Source organism: Falco biarmicus, chromosome 3, assembly GCF_023638135.1.
Source record: "Falco biarmicus isolate bFalBia1 chromosome 3, bFalBia1.pri, whole genome shotgun sequence".
Taxonomy (NCBI): domain Eukaryota; kingdom Metazoa; phylum Chordata; class Aves; order Falconiformes; family Falconidae; genus Falco; species Falco biarmicus.
The window spans coordinates 9,740,519-9,767,099 of NC_079290.1; the positions used below are offsets into that span (position 1 = coordinate 9,740,519).

The window sequence follows — 26,581 nt, forward strand, 5'->3', positions numbered from 1 at the left end:
ACATTAAAAAAAAAAGCCAAAAAAACCCCAAAAAACCAAACAAAAAACCCCACAACAACAACCAAAAAAAATCCCTGCAATGAGAGTAGCTTGAGTGGCCAGGCACCAGATACGAAGGTCAAGGGCATCTGTAGAAAGTCTGCAGAAACAGTGTGTGGAAATAGAAACTGTGTTTTTACTCCAGCATTGTCACAAATATGCAATGTTTTCCAGTGAAGAATAGCTTTTCACTGCTTCAGTGAATCCCCAAGGCCCAAACTCTGGCATTTCTTCGTCTTTCAAAAACAGTATATGCATTTACAGGTTTTCGACCTTGACATTTTCAATGTCTTAAGCAAACATTCTTTCATTTGAAAGTGGGCTTACTTCTCCAGATAATGGAAGTTATGATACTGATACCTAGGACTACTTCTTGCATCTCTGAGGTTTAGTGCATCTCTGACTATGTAGCTGAACAGTACGGCATTTACAAACGAAGCAGCGCTGAAGTTTGCAAGGGTTGTGCCAGAGAGTAGTACCGTGAACTGAAGCACTTTTATTGTGTGCTTGTGCCCATTGACAGGAAAGGCAAGATTCTCATGCTTTATACTGACATAACACCTCGTTATTGTAATTAGTAACAACACAAACTGAAACAGTACATTCTTCTTCCAATGGTGATGTAGTGTGTCCAAGGCTTCTTTTAGTAACTGTGTATCATCAAGGCCTTTGCATTGAAACTTAATCAAATTTATGGTCCTTCTACATGGATGTAGGAATCCAAGTTATTACCAAAATTACAGATTTATTGATTGTAAACTGAGTTTTTGGTGACAGTGGTTATGCAAAAATGATGAAAACTGAAGACCACTCAATTCTATAAATTTGTCTAGAGAGCGTGAAATAGTTTTCTGCATGGCTTAGTGACATATAACATCAGAGGGGAGAAAGGAGTCATGCTTTGCCAGAACAGAATGCTGTGAAGTAACATAACATCAACCCATGCATTAATTACTTGCTCAAACACATTGAAGCCAGAATTTTGGCTACCATACAAACAATCCTAGCACAAATCTGGCTTAAATTGTCAGAATTATTTGGCTGAATGTAACAATGAAGCATTCTTTTGAAGTGTAACTTTAGTCTCTCATAGTTTAATTTACCTTGCAGTTTTGGTGGGTAGGTTTTTTTGTTGTTTGTTGTTGTTCTTCCCCCCTTTTCTATTGATGATGCTTTTCTGATGGCATGGAAAAGATGAGTTTTTAAATGTTTTGTACTTCTATAGGCCTTCAGGATTTTGTTTTTGTTTTTGTTTTGTTTTTGTTTTTTTCTTCTTTTTTTGTTTTATGGCTTCAGGTGTCCATCCTCTCCCACTTTCTTTGGGAATTGCAGTGTTCAGCATTGTCTAATGATACTGCAACTGGATAGACCAAAGTCTGGTTAGGGGCTTTTAACATCTGATTTGTTCTCATATTTCTGGGTGGATTTCAAGTCTGTGAAACTTAGATTACTCCTCTTTGCAAAAGGAATAATGATGCTTGCCTTTCATGATTTTCCTTAATTAGTCAGACATAAAGGCAAGATGATATGACAGAGTGAAGTACTTATCTTACACTAATACCTCGTGGCCATCCTGCATAAATATCACTGCAGGTGAGCATTTCATGGGTTAAAGGCAGTGTGCTTCCACTCTGAAACACATTTCCTGGCTATAGAGTAGTACTGGGGAATGAGGAGTCTTGTTTTCTGTTTAAAAAAAATCTTTTTTTCAAATAGGACCCAAACAAAAAGACCAACTTGATTTCAGGTGTGTTCAATGAGCTGTAGTCACTTATCTAGAAGTCACTAGAAGTTTTTGATTAGCATGTTCTGCAGCAGGATGCCTGTCCAGCTCTCTAAAACCTGTAAAACAAATAAGCTGTGTAAATCCTACTTTCTTCTTGAAAAAAAGAAAAGTTTCTATGCCTACCATAACATTTGTCCAAGTAAAAGATGTCTTAAATGAATGCTTATAGCTCTGAAGAGAATTCAGATGAAAACTTCAGTAGACTGGAGGTATTTTTCTTCTATATGGGTTTAGACACATTATACAGTGAAAGTACAATTTTGGATTCTGTTTTTCTTAAAAATATATAGTGTTCTTTGTAAAACAAAACAACAGTTTTATACATAAATGTTTATTGTATTGGTGTTGGATTCCAATCTTATTTTTCTTGTCATGCACTGCAGTCCTCCTTTATTACTGAGAGAAAAGAGAAGCTAATGTTGACCACTTGCGTCAGCTTTAGTACAGCTGATGTTATTTCAGATATGATTGCTTATGCACCTGCATACTTCTGCCATTACCCAGTCTCCCCAAAAGCACTAGCAAAGGAGTGGACTTCAAATAAGCACAGCTTGCAAGAACAGATGTTTGTGTGCTATACTGTTCTACTGTGATTTTAATACTACTTCAGTTGTGGTTTTCCTGGATGATTGCAAACCAATTATTTTTTTCTATCTCTGAAAGCTCATTCAGCAGATGGGGGCAATTGCAATTCTGTGTTTTCTTACTCTGACAAGGGTGGGGAATAGTTTCTTCTCGATTTGTGGACACTGCTATGGATAATACAGTTATCTCCTGGGCTAATGATTCCCTCTGAGAATTCCGTCGAAAGGTGTGACATTGCCCAGAGCAGTATATTTCATTAAAACATATTTTGTAGCTTAGACCAAAGAAGCAAGTCTGCAGCAAATCTGAGGACACTTTTACTGCATAGGCACAATAAACATTTCAGTAGTATCTGCTAGACTCTGATTTTGCAGTGTGTACCATTCAGAATAATTTTATATGTGGTTTTTACTACTACTAAGTTATTGTATCATTTCTTTTAAATTACATGTTCTGTCTACATAAACATCAAACCAAGTCAACATGATTGCAGTTCTTATTAGAGAAGATGAAAATGTTTTTTACTCAGTGTTTTAGTGTTGTACCATTAATTCTTTATGCGTATCTACATTTTGATGTTTTTATTGAAGCATTAAACAGTTGTGCATAACAAAAGTGAAGTAACATACATGCATTCTTTTTTAATATGTTCTTACACTTTGCTAAAGCACATGGCTCATTGTGTTTGAGAATAATTTTGTCATTCCTCTAGGCTGGGCACTTTGGTAGACTTTGTTGTGGTAGTGTTGTGCTGGGGCCATCTTGTTGTCTGTTGAAACTTATTGACAATGACAAAAGAATTGTGAAAGGGAGGTTCTTCTGCTCTCCTTGAAAGAACCTGCTGCTCCCCAGACAGAAGACAATACTTTATTCAAAAGCATAGTGGTAGTGTCACTACCAGAACCTAAGTTTTGCTTTGGAATTCTGTGCGTATCGTTTTTATTGTTTATTATTTGTCAGCTATTTTTTAAATTATTTCTCTGCAGTTATTTCAAAATAATTTGAGTTTATATGTACATAGCCACTTCTGCTCTGATTAAATCGATTAGGTTAGTGCAGCAGTTCTTGATTTTTTTCAAATCAGCCTTGGATTTGAATCTAGCACATGTATGGGAATCTCATCATGATTTATTTTTTTTTCAACAAAACAATGCATATCTTATATCCAAATCCAATAACTTATTGATATTCCAATTAAAGGTGGTACACTCTCCTTTCCCCCCCCCTCCCCCCCCGCCCCCAAGTTCCAGCCAAAGCTCTCTGTTCAGCCAGGTCAGCCTTCTTCCCTGCTAGCTGACCTTACAGCTCATGGGGGCAGCTTGCTACTGTGCCTTAATGTTTGGATCTATGATTTTGCTAAGCATTAGCTAAAACAAGTATGCAGAAGATGTATGAAGATGAAAAGTAGTGAATAAGGCCAGTAGTTAAGCAGTAGCCACCTGACCATTTGGTTTTGCAATTAGGCTTTAGCCACCTGATCACTTTGTAGTTACTAGCAGTAACAATACTGCATTAGCTGGGCTGTAAGCCTACATTCTGTGCATTCATTTTACAGCAATCAATATGCTGGTGCATCAAATTATAATTATTTTAAAAACTTGTATCAAAATTCATATAAGAATATAAAGAAAACTCATAAACTGAAATGTTTGATATACTTTTTCACTCATGCCTTTGGAAAATGTAGCCCTTCTACAGTTTCTGCAGGATTACTAGAAGAGAGTTATTTAAATGGACTGGTGGAAGAAAAATGTTGAAATCTTAGGAAAACAAGGACACCTTTGTTGCTGTTCTGCAAAATCAGTTGTGGACTGCTGATATAGGCTAGTTAAAGACTGAAGAAACATCATAAATCATCCTGAATCCAACCTGTTATTAAATATGTCAAGAAGTAGAGCCCACTGGGTTGATAAAGGTGACATTCCAGATATGCTCTTCAGCTATAATTTTCAGTTTCTTCTTTCCCTGAAAATTCAGCAAAATAAAGACAGGAATAATTCCCATAAGGGGATGAAAATTAAATACTTTCTGGCAGTTTCTGGCGTGGACAGATTCAGAGTATTTAATAGCTGCGTTCTTGTTAGGACTATAACCAAATCAGCAGTGATAAGTAATGTTTTCAGGAGCCAGCCCATCACTTAGGATAGAAACTGCATTTCTACAAGGAATTTGGAAGCCTGCAGTGCTTGGAAGTTGGAGAATTATTGATGTTGCTGTCTGGTTGCAGCAGAGTGAGGCAGCTCCCAGGGGCTGGGGCACTGGGGTCCCCCAGGTGGGTCACGGCAGGGCCAGCCAGGAGCAGGGCAGCCGGGGGGCAACAGGGAAGCCCCTGCACCGGGCACCTCCCTGGGGATGGGGCCAGGCCGAGGCCGGACTGGGACATGGACCCACGGGTGGGCCCAGCTCAGCAGGACCCATGGCCGGGTAGGGCACGGCTGTGGGCAGCTGGAGACCAGCCCTGCTGGAGGGTCACTGGTGCCAAGGGGCTGCAGTGAGGTCCTGAATCATGGGCAGGGTCGGATGAGCCCTGGCCGGGTGGGGAGGGCTAAGTGGTGAACTCAAGCTTTATTCCTTCCTAGTGGTTAACTAGGCAAACCCTTGCTCTGCAGAGTTGTTTTTAAAATAGGGTTTGGGTTCTGAGGTGAGGTTGCTTAGGGAAGCAAGCTGAAACAATGTAAGAAGGACAAAATAGCTTCTTTAAATAACAGTTAAAAAATTACTGCATAGATCAATATATAGTCATCACATGAGGTGGACTATCATAGAAACAAAGACCTACCGAAAGACATTTTCAGTAATGTTTACATAGTCAGAGTTAAAACTGATACAGAAATCAGAGAGCTGTGTTGTGATGTTTGGCATATTTCCCTTGTATGTCTTTTCAATGCTCATTACTCATCTCAACTTTATGAGTAATCATATTTCAGTTTGTGATGTGTTTGTATTTCTTTTTAAATTAAAAGACTCCCACAACATTTCAACTTCCTGTATCTGACTGGTGCAGCAGGCAAAAAAATAACACCGCATTTTGTGTTTAAGCTATTTATTCACATTACTACGACGTGTGTCTCATCCTCTAGTGTATACGTGTTCTTGCAGTAGTAATTGGCAGAGGAGGTGGCATCTCATTAAAAAGAAATGTCCACACTATTTCTATGGATCTGGATTGAGATGACTTCCCCGGGTCACACAAATTATGTCTGAACTGGTAAACAGAACATGGGTTGGCTTGAGTCTGCATTGCTTAGTGGCATCCCCTTCTCTGTCAAATTAATCTGAAAGAGGAATAGTCACAGCAGTCCCAAGTAGAGAGAAGGTCCACTATTGTCCACCTAGATTTTTTTCCCTTGCTGTGTTTTAAATCATCATAGACATAGCTGCAGAAATATAGTCTCTCAAACTGTGTATGCGTAACCTAAGCAGTGTATTGCATTTGTTATAATGAGAAATGCTTTTGTGGAATAAACCGCCTGTTGTGGAGATGATTTCATAGTATGCAGAGTAAAGAAAGAAGTGCAACCATGCTCAGGGACATGAATCTCTCATTAATCTGGTAGCCATGGTCTTAAGCAGGGATTCCCAGGGACTCTCTTCAGCACAACAGATACTGCAACTAAGCATTTGACATTTTCCTACTTGGGCTAATTTGTACTGAGATGGAAGTATTAAAAAAGACAAGCAGTTATTTAATCTTTACAGAAAAACTGAAATATAAACAAACTGACAAAGGAAAGGCCCCTTAGTTATGCAATAGAAGTGATATGCAAAATCCTCCTATGTGAATTTTAAATTCAGCATTAGAAATAAAAAGGAGAAAGTCAAAGTGTTACATTGCAAACAATATAAGAAATATCAGGAAGGTAAAGGAACAGGAACTTCTCTTAGCTTTCTCTTGTTTTCAGTTGTTGCCTTACAACCACATTGTAAAAGACCCAGTTACAAATTGAATGCTTTCAGTGTTTATTAATATGCAAATAATATTCTTTTAACAACATTCCTGACTGCATTTTTCCATTGAATTTTTTTGGGTAACATGATGTTTAGTGGGAATAACACAGAATTGATTGGTTGTGCAATCAGCTGAGAATATTTTGTTTTTAAACTTATTACTTGTTAGATGTGAAAGCCCACTGACTCAGAATGTACCTGGATTTTCTTCACTGATGGCAAGTACAAATAGTTGTTTCTTCACAACAAAAAATAGCTAATGTTACTGTTTTTTCCAAGCGTTCCATACATTTCATGCTATCACAATTGATTTCTGAATGTGTCTTTCTGCGGTATGGTATTGGAACGCCATGTCTATTTTGCTATTTGGATTTTGAGGGAAGCTTACTTCTCTAAATTCTACAGCAGTTCCTTATTGATTTCTCTACCTATGTAACCAATTCCTTAACCGGTTCATCCTTTCATAATTCCAGTTATGAATACCATGATTTGTGTTGGGATCTCTATAGGATATACCTGAAGATGCTTTTATGTATATGCATGCAGTTAAAAAGAGAGAATGAGGATGGAGACCCTTCTGATATTTCCCAGTCTGGAATAGTTTTAACTTAGAGTTCCTTATAGCTTCATAAACTCAGCAAATTTATGATTTCCCTGGGCATACAAATTTTCTCCTGTATTTCTTGGGGTTTTTTTTCCCCCTGTAAATTAGGGACAGCCTTTCTAAGGCAAATCTTAACATTTGAAAACACTAACACTTAGAACTCATGCTATCAAAAAGGAGCCTACAGCAAGAGAAAAAACAGTCTGATTGTTTCTGAAAAATTAGAATACCAGCAAACCAAGGTTACAATATCAGAATACCCGCTATTCATGTTTTTAGGAATAAATCACTTCAGAGAACATTTTGGCTTTATAGGAAGTTTGGATCCCTGTCATTTTACATTTAGTATATTATTCCTTTATTAATAGAATACAGTATTATTCTGAGAATAAGAAGAGGTGTAACCATAACTTTCCCATCAGTGCTCTGAAGGAAATGTGTAAGACTGTCCTGCTGTCCTATAAAGGCAAAGCCAAGCAAACAGACCCTTTCTCTGGTTCTTTCTTAATTTTCAAAGTAAATTAAAAAAAAATCCACAGTGGTGACCTTTTTTTGTTTTGGTTATTCACTCATATCTTCTTGTGACTCAGATAAGTATATGACTGAAGTTACACTGAAGTTTATATGAACTGACAATCTAAATGTTATTAGACTTCCACCTCCCAAACCCTCCTACAGGACAAGATATAAATTATGTGTGACATCATAATTTCATAATTTAATGCAAAATGAAAAAGTCATCAAGCCCTATATGCTTATTCCTTGTACATATAGTAAGCTAGATATTTTTAAAGACAAGACAAAGACCTGGGGGAAAAGGTACAAGGAGAGAGTGAGAAAATACCAGCACCTCTGTATGTTATGATTTAAGTCACAAAAAGAAAAGATAATTTGTACCTCCAAAAGTCTTATTTTCTCTCTGTCCAACCCAAAATGGTTTCTAAACTGCAAAGGGAAAGGAGTCTGGAAACTGACACCTGGTGTTCCGTTAACTAAAAATAATATCTCACATTCTGCTTCTGCTTTGCTCAGATTCTGTATAGAAACTTCATAGATATTGAGACATAGTCAGGGCAATGGCATAAGAATAAGAATGAGTGAGTTCTTAAAAGGAGAATGTTTCCCTTCTGATTTAACATCACAATATAACTGCACAATACCTGAGGCTGTTCATTTCTGCATTATCGCTTTGTTCTCATTGTGCACCTCAATAAATACATTCTGTTCTCAAAGTCATTTTAAGGAATAAAAACAAACACAAAGCCTCTCAATCTATCAAAAAATCACCTCTTCTTCTCAGAGAACACATGCTAATATTTAATCTAAACAGGTAATTCTTTAAAGTCAAGTTAGAAGCACTGAGACTTAATGGGTAGCTGTTTCATGTTATCTCTTAATACACCAGGGTACTTAGTGACTTTTCCTTCCCCCCATCTCACCCCCCCAAAGATCAGCTTTATTCCTCACAAGAAGGGGTATAATATTTATTTTACGGTACAAAATGTGTGTTAGGAACAATGAAAATGCTGGAAGTATCATTCATTACTTAATTGTAAATAATTTGAATACAAGCAAATTAGGTGACTTTCTAATTAAAACCAACTTAATAAAAACCAGAGAAAATGGCTGTGTTTTGTTGTGGGGTACTGTAATCCTGGACAGACGTCTGTCACTGTGTCCTTTTGCAGTAATGGATGCTGTCCTTGGCACCAGGGAAGGTAATGTGGGTGGTGGGACTGAACTGCAATCATTGAAGCAAACAATCCTCACCGTGGCTGCTCCAGGCTTAGTGCTTGAGGCAGTGTTTCTAGCAATGAGTGGTGTAAGACAACTACTAGAAGGACTAACACCAAACCAAACTAAAATAAAAACCGCTCCAGATACTGGAATGTTCTCCATGTAGGGAGATTTTCTAGAGTGGACATAGAACCCAAGAAATCCCAGCTTAAAAAAAAAACTGTGCTAGGTGGAAATGACCCTGAATAGAATGACTGACTTGCCAGAAATAGTGTGTGAGGAATTACATCAGGAGGTGTAAAAGTTAAAAACTAGTGTAGAATGGTGCTAGCAGTTATTTTACAGTTTTTGTATCTAGTGTGCAATAACTTTTCATGAAATTTAATATGTCATTTTATATGATTTTGTGTTTATATTCTACAGCTGCACTCCAATTCTGACAAAGGTGATGGATCAGTCAAATACATTCTTACTGGAGAAGGGGCGGGGACTATATTTATTATTGATGACACAACTGGAGACATCCATTCAACCAAAAGCCTAGATCGAGAGCAGAAGACTCACTATGTGCTTCATGCTCAAGCTATTGATAGACGGACAAACAAGCCACTCGAACCTGAATCTGAGTTTATAATCAAAGTGCAGGATATCAACGACAATGCACCAAAATTTACAGATGGACCATATATTGTTTCAGTGCCAGAGATGTCTGAAATGGGTAAGGAAAGCAAATTTATTCAACAATCTTTTAACAAGTAAAAATGCCATATATTCTTTGAGAGAGCTATGACTCATTATTGTATCATTGATTGTACATAAAAGATATTACAGTTGAGAAGATACAATAAGACATCAAATGCAACCTTCTGTGTTGCTTGGGACATTCCTATTGAGAAAGCAGTGCAGACACACACAGACACCCTGGCTAGAGGAGAGTCACTCTTAATCTTGAATGTTTTAACAGGCATTTCTGGGCAAATGGTGCTTTGCATTCTAGAAACAGATGTCTTCATGTATCCTCATTCAACTACACATTTTATGACATTCTCTTATCTCTTCATGAGTAGTCTGTGCAATTCACAGAATTAAACAAATGCAACAAAATGGTCGTTTTCTGGATTATTTTAGACCATGGTGTCATATGTTTATTTACCTTTATTAAGTTTCTTACAGAGTGAACAGGAGTTCAAAAAAATACTGATAATTGGTTTTTCCTGTTAGAAATGTATTTCAGATATTCTTATTCTTTGAGGCGCTGCATTATGTGACCAGTTTTCTTTGTTTATGGCTTCTCTGGTGTTGAAATGAGTTTATAACTTTTCTCTAATGTCACATTATCAAAGCTACATAACTAGCCTAGGATAGACAGATAGAAATATTACTTTTGTGCTACTATTTTTTTTTTAGGAAAGCTTAACTGTCTTTATGAAATACATTTGCTGTCTTTTACTACTGAATGGACAGTACAGATAATTACCTCGTGAACACACACTTTTCCTTTCTACCCCCAAATCCCTACACACGCCATCTAAGAAACAAGCTTCAAATTCGAGATGTATCTAACTTTCCCAAGTGAAAAGTAGACAATTTGTTCTTCTCTTCTTGCTGTTTGTCTAATAAGCAGGTGATAGACTTTAACTTCTGCAGAGTAGAATTTTAAAAATTAAAAGGAAAAAATACTAGAATACATGTAGTTACGCAACTCATAAAAATAATGATCATATAAGAACAAATTAATATTGTTGCATCTTAATGGTTTGTTATCAATTGATCAGTTTGAACAGTAATGGTAACTCATGTGAATAGATCAGAAAATAACAAAGTGTTTTGTTCCATACTTGGAAGTCGGGTGCAATATTTTGTTAATATAATTATTTTGGATGGGAATATACCTTGTACAACTCTCCAGTGTAGATAGGTGAAATTAATTTCAAACTGGGAATCTTCATGTGGTTCATCTTCTAACCTGACATTATTATGCTGAGTTCAGACATATGTGATTGTGTAGTGAGAGAAGTTTAATCTGTCCATGGAAGTCTACATACTGTTTGAACTGTATACAGTTTCACAGGAGGCAAAGAAATACTTCATGTGGAGAGACTAAACAGGCCAAAACCACAGTTTCCATTACAGATATGTATAGTAAAAATAATGCGTTATGAAGACACCTAAATTTTTATTGCCTGTACAAAGGAAGTGTGGCATATGAAATATTTGAAACAGGTGGTAATCATACCAGACCTGGAAAGACCAAAATATATTAGATCTTGTTCCTGAACCATGGAGTTCAGGGCTGTGACATTTCAGCAGCAGAGACTGGTTTTTACACCAGTAGTGTATTGATTGACCTTAGTGGCATTAATCTTGCATAAAGTGGAGAGTAAGTATCCTTTCCTATCAACCATGTAAAATCAGATCCTATTAAATGGACTCTCAAGCTTATCAAATTTAATGTTTTAAAAGGATAGAAAAAAATTTCCCACCTCCTCTTTCTTTCATCCTGACTTACTACTACTTCTTCATTCTTTCTTTCACTGCCACTGCCACTACACTGACACACAGGAATATTTCCCTGATTTTCTTCTCAAAATGTCCTGCATAGATGATCTGAAACATAATCTACCTGCATGTATCGTAATTCTCTCGTTCTAATACTTTGTTCTTTGTGGGTACTTTTAGCATCTTTCTCCCTTTCCAATCCTCTCCTCTCTTACAAGTCTTCCCACAGTGTGTTATTTCAGATGTCTTTTCCCAGCTGTGCAGAACTCTAAGACCTTTTTTCCTGTGGTCCCTCTTGCAACAGTGCATGAAGGGAGAAACATCTTTCTTTCGTCTTCTATTATATCCTTCTCTCTTCTTTCAGAGGCCATTGTTCCCATATTACCTTTCAGGTTCCTGTTTATGAACTTTTTTCTTTCCACAGCCTTTTTCCCTGTAACTGGGAATTGTTACCTCATCTTTGCTTGTAGTTTTTGTCTCCTTCCCACAATTTATTGTTATTATTTATTAACATCATTATTTCTAATAGCCTCTCCTTTGTCTCTACCAGAAGAACAATCTGTTAGCCATTCTTACTTGGTCAGGATCCAGCTAATAAAGATTTTCAGATTATAGATCAAATATATTGTCATTCCTTAAAATAATTTGCAAATTGTCCGTTGTTCCCTTAAACCACAGCTTCCCCTCAAATACTGACTTCCTTGATCTAATTTTTTATTTCTCAGAGCTATAAACAAGTAGGTCTCCATTCCATCTACACAGTGATGCTAGTGCATAGAACAGAACACGCCTTTAATGTAGGATTCCCTATTTTAACCATCTAAGCATAGTATCGTAAATATCAATCCCCGGAGAAATTTATGGAAGTACAGAAGGGCAGTAGTTCTCTGAGTAATGTCATAACACCAGGACTGTTTAAGCCATATACCTTTGTGGGAAGTACTACAATTACGGGATAGAGCTCCCAGTAAGAATATTGAGGGCCTGTCTGAAACCTCTTCAATTGTTACTGGTAATTCACTGTGGCACAAAGCTTTACTTTTAGAGCTGCAGATCATTTCAGTATCATCTAAGCTCTTAATCTCAGTTGTCTCTTGTTATACCACAGACTGTCTTGATGTGAAATTCATTTACTTTATCGACTGTCTCCAAAAATGCGTAACTGTCATCTTCTTTCTACAGTTTCCTTTGTCTTTAATGAAGACCATTTTACTTAATTGATTATTTCCTTCCCCTGTGGAAGCCTAGAAGGAAATACAGTGGAAAGGAAATCAATGTTATCCTCAGAGTCCGAAGCAGCTAATATAAGTGTTTACTGTTTGTTCATTCTGTTTATAAAAGCTGTCTTTGTTTTCATCCTCTCAGAATGTAAGTATTCTTACATAGATGTTAGTCATAATTCTGTAGTAGTCTGAATCTTGGTATTGTTCTACAACTACATTATACAAGTTACTGTTTTCCAAAGGGCAATTCAAATGGTCAGTCTGGGATGGCATTTTGGGTTATAAACCAGAGTGGATTATGGTAAACCAAGAAAGTTTTAGTGCTAAAATAAAGCATTAATGCATATTTTTTATAGATTAAATACTTTGCTGGTTGTACCTGAGGAAAATCATTAAAATATCTATTCCACAAAGCTTTCCTGTTGTGTGAATAAAACTGAATTTTCATATCTTGCCATACAGGCAGTCTGCTGTAGGCATACATTGTATTTTCATTGCAAATTTATGATCACAGTTTTCGTATTCCCTTACTGAATTGTTTGTGTTTGTTGCATACTGAAAGCATTATTATATTGTCTGCAGTTTCAGGAAGACTAAATCTATTATTGTTTCCACAGTATACATTTTTTCTGTCAAATAATGGAGATCCCTATGCCATTTTTATTAGTTCTTCAGTTAGCATGGTTTTTGTTATTTAGATATGGAGACTATACATACATTGAACCTCTTGTTGGTATATTATAAATTTCTAAGGAAGCTTCACTACTTCGAAAATTTCTTTGGTTTTTTTACATGGTCATTTAAAGAACTTTGAATGTTACTGTCTGTCTGTAACAGCCGTCATGCTGAGTGGCAGGTGATATTTTTGATCTCTGTTATGCTGTTTAGTTTCGGCAGCAGATTCCTCTCTGTCTCCTCAAGAAGTTAGCTGGTATTTTTCCCACAAGTTGAACTTTTCTTGATCTACTTGTAAAAGCTTTAGGACCTTTATGGCTTGTCTTTTTTTAGGTCACTGACAACAAAGTACAGCTAAGTTTTGTTAAATGATTTGCCAAATATTAGATCACAGTGTTCACTGTGGCACACAGTGAACATATTATTTAAGCTTTATGTCCTGTGTTGAACGAGCTGAAAGAAAATGCCTATTCCTTGCCTTCATTGAAACTTTTTCCTAAAAGTTGGCTCAAGAACCAACGTTTACAGCTGAAATTATTTCTTCTGCGGTGTAAAAAACCTCAGTTTCATTGAGAGCTGTAACTATGCTCTGTTTTAAGGTTTATGAGTCATCATTATATAAATCTAAAAGGAAATAACATGTTTAAATCAGTAAAAGCCTTCCATATCTACTTATTTTTAGGCATCTCCAAAATGAGTGAAATATTGCATCTTAAATTTTCTAGCGTTGAGGTCATACATAAGAAGAGTATTCCCAATAAATTCTGCTTAGGAAATCAGTAGACACACTGGACTTTTATGAACTTCTTTCCAGGGCATTATAATGTGAGGTAGTCATAATTTCAGATAATCTGAAAGTTAATATTCATGGTGGTAATAAATATGATTTGTATGAGAAGTACCTATTTATCTTCCGGTGTTGTTTGATTTTTATCTTCTAATGAAGACAGCTGACCAAAAAACAAAAACCAAAAACAAACAAAAAAACCCCACAACAAAAACCCAAACAAAAAAAACCCACAACACTGAGATTTTCTGCAGTGAAGGCTTGGTTCAGTAATAGTCACTGGACTCAAAGTGTTGATTTCCTGATGGAATCACTGTTTTCTAATGAAGAATGAGACTAAAATACACTGTGTTGACTTGTTAGTGTTTTAAGACAATTTTAAGAATTAGGTTAGTTAGGCAGGAAATCCCTGTGTTCATTAAACTTCACCTTTTTATCACTTCTTTTAGTTTTTATTCAGTATTGTTCCATTTGAGATTTAAACAGAGCAGCAAACTATGGGAAGTCATGCATACAGATCTGCATTCTCAACAGACATTTTTTATTGAACTGCCTCATTAAACGTTAAGTTTTTTTCTTCAGAGAGACAGATTGAAGTATTTCCCTTCAGCTTTACTTTGATATATAAATTTACAAAAAAATGTTTGTAAACGTATTTTAAAAAAGAGAAAAACCAAAGAAAAAATGTGAGATAAAACCACAGTTTGGTTGCCCAAATAAAATGGTCCTTATTTTTGATAGCAGATAAAAGGCAAAGCTTACAGAGTGGTGTTGAGAGCAATCAGATGATTTCACAGCTCTGTATAAAAGCATTATCTAAGAATTGCCAATCTGTAATCTCTAAACTGTAGCAGGGAATCATGTGGAATGGTAGTTGTACTCTGAATAAGCAGAACCTCCACTTTGGGGAGAAAATATTTTTTATTGCCCAGCTGTAGTGTCAAAATGCTTTTGCAGAAAAATTTTGAGGTTTTCTTCACAATCACTTTCGCAGTAGGTTAGTGAAGGAGGTATGGAAGGTATGCCTCTGGGTCCAATGTTTATATCTGTTCCGAGGTCTCCAGGGAAATTAGATCATTATTTTTTATATTAGATTATTTTCTTCAGAATTGTTAGCATTAGAAATAGCAAGGCAGCTGTACTGTATATTTTTCCATCTAAGTCCTTCATTTGCACATAGCTCAACAGCAAAAACTGATGCTGCATCTGAGTGGTGCAAATGTATTTGGAATTGTGATTTGTCTGTCACGCTGATGAGCTGAATGATTCTAACTTAGAAGGGCGTATTGGAAGAATTGGAAGGTAAAGGTACCCTCTTCACCTTTCTTCTCACAAGGCTTTCTAAACGATAGCTTTCACAGGCTGCCTTTCCTCTGCTTAGCAAATCAGGCAAGAGTTAGGCAGAAGGCCAGTATAGATATGTCTATTAAGCTGCTGAGTGTGCTTGTGTCATACAGTGAAAACGTTAAGCATCAGATGAGCTACATTGCACTGAATGTGGTTTTCAGAGATGGAGGGGGGGGGGGGGGGGGGAAGTTAAAACTTGTGATTCCAAGTGTTCTTTTAGATGGAAAGAGAACACTTTGCCACTATTCAATACCAAATTACTGTTATCAGGTGTTTCTTAGGAGAGAGATACAGATGTATTAGAAAATTACTGTGGTGGATTTTAAGTTGTAATAGCATTCCATTCATGCTAAAATGACCTGTCAGCTGCTTATGTGAGATACCGCCTTTCACTAGCCCTGTTTCTTTGTCCCACATCAATGAGCAATACAAGCACTCAGATTCTAACCCCTACCTTTTAAAATAAGGAAGGGAGGGAAGCCAGTCTCTGAAGAATGAGAGAACCATGAAATCGGTATTTTCTTCTGAAAAAGTGCAAATGGGAACTCAGCCTGTTAGATGAGTAGGCAGCTGCTGTTAATGGGAAAATCTATAGATAAAAAGGTACAGAAGTTGCCCAGCACTCTGGGTAGCAAACTCTGGTAGGTGACTGACCATACCTATTGGAGTGGCTGGTTTTTGTTGTATGCAATCAAAAACAAAATAATAATAAAAAAAAAAAAGTCAGTGTTACCATTAACTCCCAATTAACTGTGAACAAACTACTAGCTCCACCACTATTTGATTACAATATTCAACTTCAAATTCATCAAGGTATCCTTATATCTGCCATGTGAATATATTTATCAATAAGACTATATGCATTTGGGCTACTCAGAGACCAGAAGACAACACATTCAAGTGTGCAGGCATATTTCCTGTACCTTTTACTAAATTTCCTGTAGAGACAAAAAAAGCAACTTTTGGTGTCCAAGTTTGTGTGACACAATTGAATGAATAGTTTCTCAAAGAATGAAGAATGCAAATCTGCAAGGATTCAAATGCTAGCTTTCCTGTACTGGAAGTGAGACTCCATGATTTTAGGTATTTCTATTCCCAGTGTACACTGAGGATGTGCACATTAACAAACAGTTCTGTGCAATGAAAACCAGTCTGTGAAGTTGGAACTGAGGATCTGATGTCCGCACCATATGTTTTTGGGAAGTCTGATTTCAGACTAGTTCTCTCCTGGTGTCTGAGACTAAATGCCCATTAGCAGTCAGAATAGATCAGGTAGGCTTCTAAAGCGCATCTGGTTTAGTTTCATCCGAAGGAATCTAGTTAATGTGGTCTGAAATGGTTCCATGAGGCAAATCAAAGTACAAGAAGTGGGGGAAATCAAGGGATTCAATTCAAAAGCATACTTCTCACAACTAAGATGTGAAATTTAACACCCCAGAGTGGAGGTGATGCCTCAGTGGTTAATTTAACTGAGAAACTACTTTCAGATGCAGAATTACACAAGAGCAGCCTGTTCGGATTATTCCAATATTTTAATACTGGGCAAAGGAGTCTGTGGAGAGCAGTGTCTGTAGAAGGATAAACAAGTGGATGAAGACTGAACCTTTATTAACTTGCAGTCTTTCATTGACTGATTTCTTATGTGAACTGTTGAACAGTGATAGCAAAAAAGATTAATGATTAAATGTCTTGAAAAATACAGTGAAATGTAAAATCACTTTTCTCTATTCTATCTGTTCAGTACTTATGCATTTTCTTTTCTAAAAGTGTTACTTATAGGTTATCCCACTTCGTGACGTGCTAGAAATTGCGATTTTATGTTTCTAATGGTTTTATTAACAGCAAATATTCATCTTTTGAACTCCTTATCTTCCTAACTTGGATCCGTTGTTGGAATTCTCACAAAGGTTCTAGTAATTATTTTGGTTTTAGATCTTTGATGCCTTCCAATAGCTAGATTTTTTGATTCACTTAGTATCTTTTATTGATTTGGGGGCATTTATGCAAATTATTTTAAAGATGCATTTCAGCATTGATTTGTATTGTGAATGAAGATAACTCTGAATTCCTTAAATATGAGTTGTTTAGAAGTCTAAGCAGTATCCAAGTTTTGGATGTATATGTGTGAACATGCATAGATATGCCTGCTATGTAGGTACTATGAATATGTCTATATATATGTAATTAAGTTTTATATATATATATATTCAAATTAGTATAACCAGTTTTCTTTAAAAATATGATATAATAATAACATACCGAGAAAATATTACTAATCTCTCAGTTGTAGAATTTGAAGACAGTAGAGGTTTCAAAAGACATTTTTGTATTTGTTAGAAAGTTGTTTTTATTATCAATTAACTTTTATTTTCCTGTATATACAGGTACGTCTGTTCTACAGGTGACAGCCACAGATGCAGATGACCCTACATACGGAAACAGTGCCAGGGTAGTGTACAGTATTCTTCAGGGACAGCCATATTTCTCTGTTGACCCTAAAACAGGTAGGTATTTTATATTTCTGCCAGTGTGATTTGTCCTAACATGTTTCACTTAACTAAATCTGGTAGATGAAATCCAATGTACAAAATGCAGGTGGGTGGGATTTTATTTTTTTCCTTATTTCCAATTATATCCTACTTCTTGCTTTAACACTATGAAATTTAAGAATTGCTATGTTTTGTTGAGTACTAAAATGAGCCTACTGTGTACAGAATTAATTCTGCATCATGCCATGATCTGAGCCATTCAGGAAACTCAAATAGCACTTTTTCATCTTTTCAACCCTCTTTTTAGGAAGTGACTCGAGTGTGCCTAATACATTATGATTTTAAGTGGTTTCTGTTGCCTGAAGGGTAGGCTTAGGAGGATTATTGAATGTGTGCTTCAACACATATAACATAATAAATTAATATCATTCTTGTATTTATAAAACTGCAGTATTGCCATTTCACTGAAAATTTATTCTATGAATCAAGAAGTAGAACGAGCTGAAATATTTATGCTTAAAATCTATGCATTGCCCTCTCCTTTTTTCCACAAAGTGTAAGTTATGCATAATGAATCCAAACTGTTTTTTTTTAAAGAGAGAAAAAATTTCTTTTGGGAATGAGGGTTGTTACTAGTTTTAGATTTTCTGAAGAGCATTATCTTGAATATTAATACGATATAATTTTAGTATGCATTTATAGTCCTTAATAATGAATTATCATTTAAGAAAGTACTTTTTTATCTGAATTTTGTAACAGTTTTTCCCTGTCTATATCAAAGCTTTAATATTGAAAGAATGAAATACAGTGATCCTACGCTTAACTGTAGGGAAGAATAATGATTATTAAAATGTGCTGAAGTGAAGTAAGTATACTGTAAATAGTTTTCATTGTAACATTTTTACATTTCAGTGTCTTTGCTTGTGTATTTTAATCTCTTTGGAACTTGAAGGTATGTGCTTGCTTCATTGCAAGAGAGGTGTATCTGTGCCATCTCAGCTAGCTTAGAGGTTGGGCCTGCTTTGAGTAGGAGGCTGGAGTCAGTGACCCCCAGAGGTCTCTCTCACCCTAAGTTATTCTATAAATTTGTGAGCTCATGTTAGATAGGACTGAGAGAGCAAAGCCTGACAGGGTTACATGGAAGGACTGTATAAGGTGCTAGGAGGCAAATGTGATGCAGTCCTGTTCATACATACAGTGTTTCTGGAACAAACGCTGCAGACACCTTACCCAGCCACGTGTGAATACAGTCTGGCAGAGTACTGGCTGGCACAGGCTAAAACTGCTCGGGGGTACATGGTAACAACTAAGAGGCATGGAAGATAGTGATACATTGCTCAAGTTTTCTCTCCCCTTGTTTGACTTAGAAATACGACCTTGGTCTACATCTCTGCTTCTGTTTTGGCACTCTGAGGCAATGGCCTATATTTTTATTTTTGTAATGTTGTGGAACTTGTAGTGTGGAGCTGCTGTTCAGTCAGTAAAGAATCATAATGGATGTTCTCAGTATCAGGTCTGTATCACAAAAGAAAATAGTATTGCTATATTGCTGTTTGTATGTTGTAAAGAAAGCAGTTAGGACTGTATTTTCACTTCTCAAGTCTTAGGCTTTGACAAGACATACTAATTCTTTATGAACCTAAACTGTTTTTGATATGTGTGTAGAATATGAAAATTATTCTGATGCCATACCTTAGTCTATTGAAACAGCGAATGAATAAATATTTTATGAGGTAATTAGGCAGTGAAACAGTGGAAAAAAACCTGGAGAAACCATTTTGATTTGATAAGTTGTCTTTTTTTAATTGCAGAATAACAGTTAATTAATTTGGCATGTTATAATGGGAAAAAGTAGAAAATCGGAAATGATGGGAATGTCTTGAGGAATAAAGTGTTTCACTATGAAATTTCACTTCTAATTTCTTGGGTTTAAGACTCATTTTCTAAAAACATCGCTCGGCTGAATTTGCAAGCGTTTCTATGACCTGTTTTTCGTAAGGCTTCAATTGTTCAATTCCATCTTAACTTTATTTTTCCCTCGAAGATTTCTGAATTTACACTGCACGCGCAAACTTCCTTTCAAGAAAGAAGGGGCAAAAAAAGGGAAGAAGAGAAAGAGAAACATCCCAATATTCATGACTGAGTGTAATATTTGTTAAGCCTTAGGATCTTTTATGGCTATCAGTCAGGCTTCTTGGAGCTATCAGATGCAGACACCAAGGTGTTCATAGCTCAAGTGTGAATATTCATCTTAAGAAGTCTTCTGCTTCTAGGTTAGTGCTGCCTAAACTTGGTTTTGAACAACTTACTATCTGAAGACTTGAAATTCTTAGAAGCTTAGTTTAACATAGTTTAAACAGGATTTTAGAACTCACACATCTGAAATGTAATAGTGGGTCAGCACCAAATTACAATTTTTGAATTAAAAAAACCTGTGTTTTCTTGGCAGAAGAACACCTTTGTTAGCTTATCTGAGATAAGGCTTGTCTCCACCCACCAGAAGGAGGGTGAAGGTGCAGTGCTGGGACAGTAACCCCCCTGCCCTAGTTAGAGACTTGAGCTTGGGTTCCTCCCAGAAAAGCCTCAGCCCGGTGGGCCAGGCCCAAAACTCATCATGAGGAGTCAAGAGGAGATGCTGCCCTGATCACCCTTCAGGCTGAGGGAGCTATACTGCCTACAGGGGTACAGGACACATTAGGGGATGCAGGGAAGAGCTGTATGATATTGTGCTAGACTTATTCTTGCATGTTTAGAGGAAGGATCATAGGCAAGAAAAGGGAGGGATTGAGATGGATTAGGCAAGAAGCAACAAGTGAAAATAGAGGGATAAGGGGATAAAAGGGGCCACTCGTGTAAAAAGGCTCTTGCTCAGCACCGTTGTCTGGTCATGCCCTGTGCTTGATCAGCACAGTCTGTCCTGTATCTACTTATGCTCCCTATCTATTTTCCTGAGTAAAAGGGGCTCTCTATCTGTATGCAAGTGTGCACAGAGGTTTAAGTGCCAGCAACTGGAGCTGGACCATGGATCAGTGGAGCCTGTGTGTCTGTGTTGTCAGCAAACTGGAAGGTGAAGAGCCTGTGTGCATTGCATTGGTGTGTATGTCAGTGTGGGATCACTATCAGGTGTCAGGATGGAGTAGCCAGCGAGTCAGATGAGCAGCTTGGGTGATGGGTATCCACATGGCCAAAAGTCTCGGCCAGATACTGGAGAGACCAGAGGGCTCACGAGTCAGCTGTTGGAGGGGCCAAGAGGTCCAGACCAGCCTGGAGTGACTGTGTAATCTGGGGGTTGACTGAGAGGGCTGTTTGCATCTGTGTGTCTCTGTGCATGAGGCAAGGGGAGACCAGGGAGCCAGGAGCCAGGCTCCAGGGTGCCACACCAGATACTGGGGGTTCGTAATATATATGTGGGGATGCCACTGGGCATTGGGGGTCCAGGAGGTCCAGAGCCACTTTACTGGGTATGCTTAGTGTGTAAAGCCCAGTACTGGGGGATCCATAGTATGCTGGGGTGAGTGGGGATGTGTGAATCCCTTCAGCTGGAGGGGAGCTGCAGGCCTCAGGCTTGTATGTCTGGGTGCCAGCAACTGTGAAGACTGTGGATCCAGGTTCCAGCTACTGGACAGAACAAGTGTCTAAGACGAGTTACAGGAGAGGTCCGTGTTGAGTACATGTACATATTACCAGCTATATAAACCATCCTTCCTTCTGATCTGCCAGGGAAGGATGAAGCTGCTTGTGCCATGGTGTTTGAGTGCTGAATGTTTCTCTCTCTGTCACCCACTTGTGTGTATGTGTTGCATCTCTGTGCGTGCCTCTTGGGAACACACATTCAGCCTCACTACTGCTTCTATATCACTGGTTAAAACCGGGGAACTGCAGCAGCCCCATCTCCATCAGGCTACCAGATTTGGCAACTTGCAATAATCTTTAAGTTTTCAGTTGATTGGCTCTAGGGCCTGTGTTTTGTTTTGGTTTGTTGTTGGTTTGGGGTTTTTTGGTTTGGGTTTTTTTTTTCTCTCCCCTAGGAAGGAAAAATTGTAAACTCTGTGTGTAGAAATTTGCTGCAATTATGTTGTTATGACTGTGAATATCAGAACATAAAATAAGATTTTTTAAATCCTTTGAGTTCTAGTGGCTTTCTAGGAAGTGTTTTGTATTTGTATTTATTAATTACTTTTAGTAATTAGCTGTGAGATGCAATAATAATTAGCTATGTAATTAGTAATTAGCTGTGACAGCCTGCACTGGTTCCTGTTTGCTTTCCTCCCCAGTTGTAGCAAAACATTCTGCTGATTTTTCATAAGTAAGTATGTATTAATAATGCTGATGAAAGATAGAGAAAAAGTCAATGTCTAGATCCTAGCTATATTTGCAAAGATTATGCGTATAGGATTATATGATTTTATAGATCAAAATATTCAGGGAACTCCAGAAAAGATGAGTCACATATCCTTTTAGAGTACCATTAATGTCACTGTAAAAATAAAATAAAATACAAAGTTGTTATTAGTGAATAATAGAGCAAATAATGTACTAATATACTTAGTATTGTAATACAGTTTCCCATCCCCCCCCCCCCGAACTTATCTTTTGAAATGCCCAAATATACATGAAAACTTTTCCTGGGAAAACAAACACCCACCTTTACCAAACCTTTAGGGGTTTTGATCAACGAACTTGCTGAATGATGTATTACTGGTTATTCTTTGCTTATGTCAAGTGTGGCTCATCAAAAAGCCACGGTCAACTTTTGACTGGGAACCCGACCCCAGAAGCTCATTTTTTCCTGAGGAAACCTCAAATTAGACTGTGTGCTTTTTCTAGCAGCTATAGCAGCCCACTTTCAGTTGACGCGTTTCAGGAATGAAAGTGAAACCAATAGTCCAGTTTTACCGCTTATACAGTAAACCCATATCTGGAGGTTGTTAGCTACACACGGTTCTTCCCAGAAGCATTCCCAGATGCATCAGTCTTTCCGAACAGAACACACAGAGTGAATTAATCTGTGGGGCATTTGTCCTTTCAAATCAGCAGTTCAGATGAAATAAGAGATAAAACCTTCATACATTGCAGTTTTGAATTGAAATGTGGACAGTGGTGGGATGGGAGAGAAACACATTTATCATTTAATTTAATGACTGTGAAAAAACATTCGATATTTGTGTTTATTTGTATATATAATGATCTGCTGTTAAGCAGTAATGTTACAAAGATCTTAATCATGTATCAGCTTGTTTGTGTTATTTTGTCTTGAAAATATTAAATAGTAAAGAAATGGGTATGCCTATTTATGAAAGAACATCACTGCAAATTAGTACAGGCTAATTGTGAAGTGTGAGAAGAGTGTCAAACTCCTTCTGCTTTCTGTCTGCACAATGATATGAAGAATGGCCCCAAGTATCCCTATAAGAAATGACATATTTGCTAATTATGCAGTTTGGTTCCTGACTGAGAGCACAATACAAATAATAAATATAGTGGCTGAACAGATGCTTCCAAATATAGAGATGCACCTCATAAACACTAAATGAGCAACCCCTGAATCTCAAGACTTTTTGTCTTCTGTAGTTATTATTCTTACCCTTTCTTAGAAGTTCTTGGCCGTATTTCATGAGAAAGACAGATTTTGTTGTATTATAGTATGTAGAATGTAATTTTAAAGTTGCATGTGTATTCCTCTGTAAAACAGGAAAAAATATTCATTGTTTATCAAGTTATTCACCAATTTGATATTGCTAAATAAATGTTTAAAACCCCCATTGTTAATTAACAGAATCTATTATAATTAAGTTCTTTTAATACTGAGGCAATAATTACGGATTTAATGGTTTAAGGTCTACCTCATTTCCTTATTTTAGAGAAAATAAATTGGCATAAAGAGGAATTGTATAGACTTTCCAGTCCCCTTTGCTTTAGTAGAACAGTGTCATAGTATCCCAGACAAGAATCTACTGTAATAATTGGAGTAATGATAAAGTATTTCATGACCCTATGTCTCAGCCGTACATAGGAAATCATACTAGTTAGTAAAATAATTTCAGAAATCAAATTTTGCCACTTCCTTGGATGAGCATCCTTCTTTTTTCTATTAAGAAATCTTGGGGTTTTTTTAGTTGAAATATCTTTCTTAGTGTCATCTGTTTAAAATAAATTTGTTTACTGGGTATAATGATTCTCTCCTGATACACTGGTTGGTTCATATTGGAGTGCTAACTGAAACTGGAGAGTCCTGTGTTTAACTATCTCTTTGCTTCATGCTGGGTGTCTCCAATATAATTTCGATGACCTTATGGGGCTATAGAAGTATCGTACATAAATTGAATGCTTTTACTCTAAAGGAATACTTTTATGATGTTCCCCTAACTCCGTAACTAAGACACCACAGCTGATGCCCAGTTTTCTGTAGCAGCCTTAAAGTAAACTTCACCTCCTCTATCAAAGTTTTTACATATGAGCTCTTAAACTGTTATCATTCAATAATTAAATCTTTAAAAAACAGTAGGGGTGATTCCATTAATCATAACATTTTGCTAATTACATGTCCTGTTTGAGTTAGGTAAGGAAATATCTATGGTGAAACTTCAAAATCTCACTTGTGCTTGCATTGCATACTGCTTATTTTCAGCTATTAGTAAAAACTCCAACTTAATTATATGTGATTGGTTTCCACTTAATATCTAGATGAGGTCACAGTGAAGAATTGGTCTGAAAGTTATTTTTATTAGTGGTACATCTTGATAAATGTGTAGGATTAAAATATATTTTTTTTTACACATAGCGCTGTAATTTTATCTTGAAGTTTTAATAACTGTATTCCATATTCAGGTTTTCATATGTTTATTTTCCATCAAGGAGTTTCTGATATATTGTAACAGAAATTACGTCTCTAGCATATATAATTGCCAAAGTCAACAGGTTGTTGTCAAGAGAATCACTAGAAATTTAAACTCAAAATTTGAAGGTGTCTTACCTCTTTTTCTAATTCTACCAGGTACTGTGAAATGCAGTCCTCCATTCCTGAAGGAACACAAATAGGTGCTCCATCTAAAAATGTTGTCATGAACACTTGTTTGAGAGCGTCATGTGCCAGCTCTCAGCTAAGAGTAATGTAGATATTGTAATATTCTTTGCTTTCAATTTCAAGTAAACACTGGATTTTCTACACCTACAGTTTTCACACTTTTAAGATAAACTCTGAACAATGGACTCAATTCTCGCAGTTTTCTTGTGTGTTCAAAATAATGATATATTGTTACAGTTTTCCTTAGTTATCCGAAGGATAACTCAGGCCATCAGATGGATGGGCAGAGAGATATGAGAAGTTGAGTAATCCACTGTTTCTGTTAGTTTTCTAAGTTCCGGTTTGGTACAGCTGATGATTTTATGAGGGCATTGGTACAACTGAAACCTTGCTGTTTACGCCTTGTTTTCCACTAGCATGGAAACTGCACAGAAGGGTCTGTGCTAACCTGAGGTATACCAAAAGGAGGGGCAAATTGGTGCATTGCAGATGTGTAATAACAAGTGTAACACCAAAGCAGCAACACTGCTTTAGAGCAAAGATCTGTACAACCTATTTCAGTGTTTCTTACAAAGACTGCTGTTTGCTAGGCTATCGTCTTGCCTGTGTATCCTGATGCAATTTTTGCCATCCACCCCCGGGAGATTTTGCGGTCCGCCTGCTGAAGCAGGCCTTGAAGTGCATAAGATGGATTGATCACTCACCAGGACTACTGTTCTGGCACTGTACTTCTTTGCTGGTTACCTACCACCACTATCTCTTCCAGCACCAATCATCAGTAGTCAAAAAGGACAGGCATAGGAGGCAGAAAATCAGGGGCAAAAAGACTGCCTGATGTTCCAACCTTTTTTTTCCCCCTGTGCTACGAGATGTACCATGTGTATTAGAGATTGATTTCAGAAATAGGGAAGAAACTATTCCTTGATTGTTTTGTTCTGTTTGCTTTTGTGTTTGTTACCCTTTCATCATCTGGTATTATGAACGACTACTATAGACAATCTGTGTTGTCCAGCCACGAGTTATCATTTAAAAAAATAATAATAAAAAAAAAAAAAATCGGAACATGCTTCTGTAACCACTAATTGGGAATTGGCAAGTTCCCAGATCATATTATTATCTTAGCTTCCTAACCAGGACTGCTGCAGTATGGTAACTGCATTCTTTTTGTTGGTAGACAACTTTTTTTTAAAAAAAAAAAAAAAACTTTCATCTATAAATACACAGATAATATTTTTACACTTACAACATAATGTCTGGTTATTGTGGGCCAACCCCAGCAGGCAGCTAAGCTGCACACAGCCCCTCAACCCTCACTCGCTCCCCCCACAATAGGATGAGGGAGAGAACAGGAGGGTTAAAAGTGAGAAAACTCATAGGTTAAGGACAGTTCAGTAAGTAAAACAAAAGCTGTACATGCAAACAAAGCAAAACAAGGAATTAATTCACAGCTTCCCATTGGCAGGTGTTGATGCAGAAGGTTCGAACACAACTTATACGGCCAATGTGATCAAGTTCATGCGACTTTAAAGGGATACACAGCAATTTATACACTAGCACAAAGCACACACATTGCTTCTAGGTTGCTAATAGGCTAAAGCTGCTTGTCTATTCACTCTCCTGCACTCTATGATTGGTTACGGCGTGGTATCCATGCTCCTCACCTACATTTTGTTTGGACGTTCTATTTTCTTATTTTTCAGTCCAACTCCTTTATCTCTTTCCAACGTACAGTTCCTTAATAGTCCAACTTTCTTATCTCTCTGCCAGTACACAGTTTCTTTGTCTCTCTTGGCCTTGCATATGTCTTTCACAACAGCTGCAGCTTGTTACAGCTTCAG

The 26,581-nt window shown here is 37.0% G+C and overlaps 1 protein-coding gene across 7 annotated transcripts in view; it reads left to right on the plus strand.

Moving 5' to 3' along the window:
• CDH18 (cadherin 18) overlaps nt 1-26,581 on the plus strand; it is a 337,108-nt gene that overhangs the window by 177,574 nt on the left and 132,953 nt on the right. For all 7 annotated transcript variants that reach the window (XM_056333161.1, XM_056333167.1, XM_056333164.1 and 4 more), the window contains 2 exons: nt 9,123-9,417; nt 17,615-17,734. In XM_056333161.1, the coding sequence (XP_056189136.1) occupies nt 9,123-9,417; nt 17,615-17,734 (415 nt within the window). The remainder of the gene's footprint in view (nt 1-9,122; nt 9,418-17,614; nt 17,735-26,581) is intronic.